Below are 8,206 nucleotides of genomic sequence, written 5' to 3'. Positions count from 1 at the left end.
GGGGGGCTTTAGAAATTTCACTGAAAAACTGAATGGAAAGATAATGGCATTTGTCCAGGAACTTTCTGAAGTAACTCCTTATACTTCTCATTACTCACTGGGAATAAGTGTCTCTAAATAAACTGTTGTTTAGTTAGAAGACCAAGCAACTGCACTTGAAAACAAAAAAGAAAATCAGTGTTGGACACTGAACATACAGGTTGGATAGAAAAGAAGTTGGCAAAAACACAAGGGCGCGATTCTTCTCATTGAAAATGCCAGACCAGTACCAAATGAGGGCAAGAGCCTTGTCTTTGTTATACAGAAAGAAGAACAGAGAATTGGTGCTAAGTCTGAATAGCTGAACCGGTCTCACTTTCTTTTTGTATCATCTGACCTTCTAAAATAAGCTAGGGAGGAAAAAAAAAAACCATTTAGAAAACATAAACACAACCCAAGCCCGCACCATACAGGAAGGACAAATATTTGTGGGGTATTTTAGACACCAAAGGGGGAAGAAGCTAGGTGAAATAAAAAGAAGCAAGACAACTGAGCTCCATTTTATATAACAAGTGTCATTACTTCCTAGTTATACCATATTATAAAAAATAAAAACAGCAAAAACCTAAACAACACTTATTAATAGTAATAATAATTTTAAAAAATCATAGGCCAGAGATCAAATGGAAAGAATCAGGCTGAGTGATGCTGTCTTTTGGACAAACTCGAGTCTTGGCTAGAGTTCATTTTTGCAGTTTTAGGCCTCTCGGAACATTCTTGTCCACGTGACGTCTTCTGCTTTTTAATCCACCAATAAAAAGAGCTGCTGTCCTTTCCGCAGGACTCTGAAAGGTTAACGGACTTCTTGTTCTGACAGACAGAACCCTGGCAAGGTTAGCAGTTTCCTCACGCCGAGTGCTCTTCCTTTTGGATTGGAGAAGTGGCTAGGGATGTATCTGCAGTGCCAGACCTGTTGTACTTCACTTGGTTATGCTTGAAACGCCTGGGCTCTGAACTTCCCAAATGGAAGACGATCAACAAACTATGGGATGCACACACAGTGGAATACTAGGAGACATCAAAGAAGAACCAAGAAACTGCAAAACACCCCTAACATGGATGACTGTGGAGGACACAAAGATGGTGGTGAGACCACTACTCTAAAAAGGGAGAAGAAAAGGCACTTGGTCTCTAGCTGTTGTTTCATTTGTGCTCGAATTCTACACACGAGGTTCTCTGATGAGGTGGCAGCCCGCCATCTTCCCACACATAAAATCCCACTGGGCACCCTTCCCTCTGTGAGCCCAGAGGGGGTGGCTGAAAAAGAAAAGGCACTATCAGCTCCTCCTCCCCCACTCCCACACACAAAGCCCAGTAAGGCTCCATCACCAATTCAAGTGACACCTGAAAGGTGTGTCCTGACGTAGTCAGGAGGTCTGGTGGCTTAGTGAGCTCCGGGTGGGGCTGCAAACCACAAGGTCAGCAATTTGAAGCCACCAGCTACTTGGGAGGAAGAGGAGGCTTTCCTCCCCCCAGAAAGACAGTCTTGGAAACCCACAGGGGCGGTTCTGCTCTGTCCTGCAGGGACCCTGGGAGTGGAAGCAGAATCAGTGGCCGTGAGCTGAGATGTAGTCCACCAGGACACAAGCAGCCAAGTAAAAAGCACTGCTCACAGGCAGTGTGTTTGCATCCCTGGAGTGCAAGGAGGGAGTCTCCGGCCTGGGAGTGCTCTCGAAGGAGATGGAGCTACTAGGGTCCCATGACCACGAGTCACACCTCTTCCATGCAGTAAAGAAATCATGTCCTCGGAGGATGTGTACACTGGGAGACAGGAACTGGAAACACAGGGAATCCAGGACAGATGATCCTTTCGGGACCAATGGTGAAAATGGGGATGTCAGGAGGGTGGGGTAGAGAGGGGGAACCGATTGCAAGGATCTACATATAACCTCCTCCCTGGGAGATGGACAACAAAAGTGGGTGAAGGGCGATGTCGCACTGTGTAAGATATGGCAAAATAATAATTTATAAATTATCAAGGGCTCATGAGGGAGGGGGGAGCGGAAAGGAAGGGGGAAAATGAGGAGCTGATGCGAGGGGCTTACGTGGAGAGCGGGTGTCTAGAGAATGATGAGGGTAACGAATGTACAAATGTGCTTTATACAATTGATGTATGGATTGTGTGAAGCGCTGATATGAGCCCCCAATAAAATGATTAAAAAAAAAGAACCCGTGTCCTGGTTGTCCATGTTCTATTTGAGCAGCTCTATGGCTGTGAATCCTATGGGCACTATTAGGGCCTCATGTGGAAGGTCTCTCATGTGGGCAGTTACTTTTTGTCTTTTTAAACACTTGGTACATACGAAAAACAAGCAGTCCTTGGATTTCATACTAGTCTCATTCCTATGTCTTTATGATAAATTTGTACAAAAGTCAAAACAGCTAAGGTATGGTTTGAGTTAGTCAAAATGTTTGTCTTAGTGTATCTTTCTATGCATAAAAACACCAAGAAACGCTTCCAAATAAACTAAACATCATGAACTTGATAATGCAGCAATAATATGCTGATGTGCAGTGCAAAGTAGCATCCATTATAATCATCACATGTGCCTCAAATTTTTAAGCAATAGGCTTGATGAAGGTTGGTTCCCACCTATGGGGATGTATGTAAGGCTGAAGGACTGCATACAGGTATAAAGAATAACACAACAATCCAGGGAAGAAAGTGCTTCTATGTGAAGAATTAAAATGGACTTAATCAATGGAAGCTGATGGGAATTTGAAACTTAATGCCAATTAGACGATGAAAATATTTAACTAAATAATTTGCTTATTAGGTGATAAAACATTATTGAAGAAAATCATAAGGTCTAAGAAAGTACAATGGAGATTTTACAGAGCACTATTTAAGTGAGTTGGTATTTTCTCCAACATCTGATATAGGGTAGAGATTAAAAAGAGGATCTAGTTTCCTTCTTCCTCTACAATGGGTACATTTTTTGAGTTATAGCCCAGAGGCTAACGTGACCTGTGGTGCCACAGCCGGAACACCCGTTAGTCTTACGTTCTCAACAACAACCAGCTGAACAAGCGTCCTCGGGCTAATTGGTACAGAATTCTTATCCATACAAAATCCCAAGCCCATTGCCATGAAGTCCATTTTAATAAGGGAGCCTGTCCTCTTCATAAAGGACAGAGTATGACTGTCACTGTCCTACAGGGGCTTCAGAGCCGTGATCTTTTCAGAAGCAGATTGCCACATCTTTCTCTCTCAAAGTAGCTGGCAGGTTTGAATGGCCAAACTTTTGGTAACAGCCTAGTGCCTTAATCACCAAGCCAGCAGGGTTCCTTATCCACAACACCACACACACACACACACACACACACACACACACACACACACACACACACGTCAATGCTAACTCATAGCTACCCCTGCCCTGATGCGTTTCTATGACTGGAACTCCATGGGCGTACTATGCCCCATCTGGCTCCACTGGAGCAGTTGGTTTTAAACTGCTGATCTTGCCGTTAGCAGCCTGGCTCGTAAACACTCCGCCACCAGGGCTCTTTATAAATAATATAGCAAAGGGTAATTCTGTCTGAGAACCACTTCCCCAAGAGAAAGATTGCCCAAAGGGTTAAATTCAGTAGACCTACATTGTAATAGGTACAACTGAGGAGCCAGTTCAATCAAAATTATATTATAGGCTTTAGCATCTGAGGCAAAAGAATCAAGAAACAAATGTAAAATCTTATGAAATAAACAAACAAAAATCTTATAAAACATCACAAACACGCAGGAAAACTAAGAAAACAATCTGTGTACCCCCAACATAAAACCGATGTTAACACTCCCATCCTTTTGGTTTCCAATCTCTTGCCCTCCTAAAATAGAGTCACTGACGTAGCTGAAGTCTCACCCCTCATGCTTCCCTCGAACTCCCTACCCCAAATGCCACTGCTATCCTCTGGTTGCTACTTTGCTAAGGACTTTTAAAAAACACACAGCTAGAGTAGCATACAAAACATGAATGTACAGGATTCATATAATAAATATTGAAAAGGCAAACACTTCTCTACCAGCCCTCACCTGGGTTAAGAAAAAAATAACTAGTACTCCAGGCCTCCACCCACAGCCCACTCTCTCCCCCTGGAAATAACTATTAAGGAAAAGAACTTCAAAGGAGAGGAAACAAAATATCTGTTGTAGTGAACTTCCTATGCTGTTCAAAGACGTCAAGCGAGAGTGGCATGTAGGAAGACTAGACAGTGGCTGTATTTAACTCCTACTCAAATGGCTGGTCCAAAGGGGAGGTCACAACGTTCAAAACCAACTACTTAACTTCTGCAAGAATGCACCTTGCTTTGGGGGAAAAAACTAGAATGGGTCTTCCGAGATAATGTTTTTCAAAAGGAAGAATTATGGTAGTTACAAATATATCTTTGAATTGCTCTTGAGCAGGAGAACAAACTATGAGGAAAAGGCTATGCAAATCTCTGCAAAGTCTGCCTTCTCACCCACCTGCAACACTTTACCGTGGACCACGGTTCCCAGGACCCCAGAGCACAGTCTGGGGGTTAGGCCTGTGAACAGCCCACGCTTCCCATCGATGCTGGCGATGTGTTGAGCTGAAAACACAAGAAATGATTCAGTACAAATGTCTAGGAAACATACCTTTATTCATCTTAAGACTTTTTTTGGAGGGGGGGAGGGGGACCTTGACTGTCAGTCCTCAATGTCATTATATTCCCCAATCAACCAAAGACACTTACCATAACAAAAGAGACCAGGAAGCTGACATACTTGCCGCCCAAAAATATTTCGGCCTATTGTTGGAGGAAGAGGCTCATATCCCACCTTTAAAAAGAAGAGAATAAGTCAATAAAAAGTGCTATGTCCAAGAATGTCTTGTTTTCGAGATCTTAAATAAAGAACAAAATCACGATTAACGGTTTTAACACATGGAAAATTGCAGTCGATCTTATCCAAAGAGCCCTGGTGGCATAGTGGATTCTCTCTTGGGCTGCAAACTACAGGGGTAGGTAGTTCAAATCCACCAATTGCTCCACAGGAGAAACATGAAGCTTTCTGCTCCCATCAAGACTTATAGCCTTGGAAACCCACAGGGGAACTTCTACTCTATCCCAGAGCATCGCTGATTCAGCACTGACTCGATGGCAGAAAGGGTGGGACAGTGATTGTTTGAGTCTCCTTCCTGTGAGTTTTTTCTTTTTATCAAGTAAGACTGGTTTCAACAAACGCCAAGCTTCTTTTTGATTCAAATGAAATGAAGTAGCCCGTACCTGAGACAGACTAATGATCAAACAGCAAACCAAGTAAAAAAACTTTTGTGTTAGGAAAGCTACACTTTGCGGAGGAGGCTCAAAAATAAATTTTTAAAAGAAAATCCAGGGCATTTTAAGTTGCGGGACGAAATACGACAGTAACTCCACCAGTAAGCGTCCAAACACTTATCAAGGCAAACGCAGCTGTAGCTGGATAATGCACTTGTGAAATAATTACAGCTAAGTTCATGTGAAATGAACAGACTGTCATTAGCAATTAACCAAGGCCATTTCAGAGTGCGGGCCTTCTAACTCTCAAGAATAAAGTAATGGTTATAATTTCATGTCTACATAATGTTCAGGAGGTTAGTGCCAAAGGCGAACTTGAGAATGATCTTGTGGGACATGGCTATGACTCTTGCTGCGATTCTTAAGTCGGTCAATTAGCTTGTCTGAAAGTGCTGGTAACCACTTTGAAAACCGAGTACTTGCAAAGTTCAGCAAAACCTTTGAGACGCTTGGCCACACATAAATGTTGTGAAATCAGGATTGGAGGCATTCATGTTTTCAGGCAAGAACTCTGTTCAAGTCCTGTCTCCAGAACTATTGACATCATCGTACTAGATGTCCTGCAATAGCTTTGTCGGCAGCTACCTAGCCTCAAATGTGCCAGTTCGCTCAATTTTAATGGTCATACGACATTTCATTCAAAGTCTCAGTTCTGGGTTCAAATAATTTTTCTTACGATAGTCTTTACTGAAGGAATTTGCATCCACATGGGTCAAGTCAACGACAAATAACTTGGATTAAATCAACTCAAGAATAAAAAAAGTGCTTCCCGACCCAGGAACGAAGAGTGATGAGAACTGAAAGACCCCTGGTACAATAGATAAATGGACCAGGAAGCCATCAGCCACCAGAAGACTACATAGTAGTCAGAGGGTGGGAACCTGGTGGCATAGTGGTTACACGTTGGGCTGCTAACCAGGAGGGTAGCCGCTGGAAACCATCGTTCACTCCTCGGGAGAAAGAGAATGCTTCCTTTCTATTCCTGTACAGTGAGATTCTCAGAAACCCATAGGGACAGTCTATCCTGCCCTAGAGGGCCACTGAGTCAGCATCAACATTTAGAGTGGGAGAAAAAATGTGGACAAGAACTCACAATCATTTAAGAGAACAGGCTTATTGGTGGGAACAGACAAGACCAGAGCCTCCCCTACCGCACCCCCCAGTCTCTGGTCCTTGTCCTGAGTCACCTTTCAGGTCTGGAATGTAACTCACCGCCATGTTCGGATACTCAGCCATTTCAGAACAGAAGGGGGCAGCACTGAATGGCTACGGGTGACAGTGAAAGCCCCAAACCCCAAACCTACTCACAGGGTATGAAGCAAGCCTCTGGTGAATCCCCTCTGCTTATGAACCAGGGCCGGGAAAGGCCTTTTGTTATCAGAGTACATTGTAGGGTGGATTAGAGCAGTGGAAGTTTCCTCAAAAGTGACACTTTGTCATTTGATCCCGCCCCCCCATCCAATGTATAATAATAGTCCCAGTTTTAAATATTTTCTACTTGTTTTCGACTGAGGTTTTTCTGTTTCACTGTCAATGTTGGGCCGTTTGTGTTTTGGTTTTTAAAAAAAATCATTTTATTGGTGGCTCGTACAACTCTTATCACAATTTATGCATACACCCATTGTGTCAAGCACTTTTGTACATCATCCTCATCATCCTCAAAACATTTGCTTTCTACCTGAGCCCTTGGTGTCAGGCTCATTTTTTCTTGTGTTTTGTTTTGAATTTGTATGACTTTCTGTATGCAGCCCAGGACACGTACACCTAGAGAAAGATTAAAACCTGCTTCAAAGGGACCTGGGAGGGGAGGTGGGCGGGTCATGGATAGCTAACAACACAGAGTAGAAGGAAGAAGATGTATCTTGGAGTTGATGGTGACAATGGTTGCACAATGACTTATGGATGGGGCTAAACTAGTGAAAGGTATGATAGGCAAATCACATATGCCAATGGAAGTGTTAAAAAAGCAAATTCATTCATTTTTACAAAGGCAGCATTTACCCAAGGACAGAAGGCAAGGAAATGAAAAAGAGGACTGAAACCAGGAGACACTACGAGGAAGTGGGATAAGAGATGGAAATGGATGAATCGGAACAAAATGTGTATGAATTGTTGAGTGGGTAGCCATCATTTAAATCACAATAAAACGTTTAAAAAAGAAGTAAATGTGACCCTCCCTTGTACATTGGAAATTACAGCGAGGCAGGCTGCAGTTCCAAGAAAGCTGCCCTCTTGCCGGGCACAACGTTTGACATTATTCGTGCCAACTCTCAATTAGGGTTGAAAACACTGACTGGCTTGGCCATTACCCGGGATAATTTCTCAAAGCACCTGAACACTCTGTCGGTGAAAACCGGACCTCCCACTTTTCCTGTACAGGATCCTCGAAACCTACCTTTTCTGTACAGGATCCCCGAAACGAACACCTGCCTACAAACCCGAACAGAAATCTTTCAGCTGAACTGATTTCCGGCCCAGACAAACGCGATTTTCCCTGCCCTGAGCCACATGGGTGGCTGCTGGAGGCCACGCAGTGGGCCCTTCCGAAATGTGCCCCTGCACTGTCACTTCTGAAGGAGCTCCTGGAGGTGCCCCCCGTGGCTGGTGCCAACCTCACACAACGGAATGGCCACAGCGGAAGCAGTCCCGCCAGCCCCCCAAAAGGGGGGGAACGGGACAAAGTGCTAGCGCTTTGGGCTTGAACGTCCCCTCGAATTTAAAATGTCCTCAACCGAAGATTCACGTCTGAGGTGTTTTGGGATTTCCCCCTTTTGGGGGCGGGAGGCGCCGGGCAGCAGGAGGGGAATGCCACCTTCCCAGGGGCACGGGAGGGCGTGGGGGAGCCGGGACCCGCACCCGGCGGGGACAC

At 44.2% G+C, this 8,206-nt stretch overlaps 1 protein-coding gene across 1 annotated transcript in view; it reads right to left on the bottom strand.

Annotated features, from left to right (window-relative positions):
- MTCH2 (mitochondrial carrier 2) overlaps window positions 1-6,555 on the bottom strand; it is a 17,655-nt gene extending 11,100 nt beyond the window's left edge. Inside the window, exons 1-3 of the mRNA XM_004708441.2 lie at window positions 6,550-6,555; window positions 4,756-4,840; window positions 4,505-4,611 (exon numbers count right to left, since the gene is read on the bottom strand). Coding sequence (XP_004708498.1) covers window positions 4,505-4,611; window positions 4,756-4,840; window positions 6,550-6,555 — 198 coding nt within the window. The remainder of the gene's footprint in view (window positions 1-4,504; window positions 4,612-4,755; window positions 4,841-6,549) is intronic.
- Between the last annotated feature and the right edge of the window lie 1,651 nt (window positions 6,556-8,206).

This window comes from Echinops telfairi, unplaced genomic scaffold (assembly GCF_000313985.2).
Source record: "Echinops telfairi isolate 266 unplaced genomic scaffold, ASM31398v2 ScPeMD7_60;HRSCAF=208, whole genome shotgun sequence".
Taxonomy (NCBI): domain Eukaryota; kingdom Metazoa; phylum Chordata; class Mammalia; order Afrosoricida; family Tenrecidae; genus Echinops; species Echinops telfairi.
The sequence above is the reverse complement of the archived record's forward strand: the minus strand, read 5'-3'. Positions and strand labels throughout refer to the sequence as shown.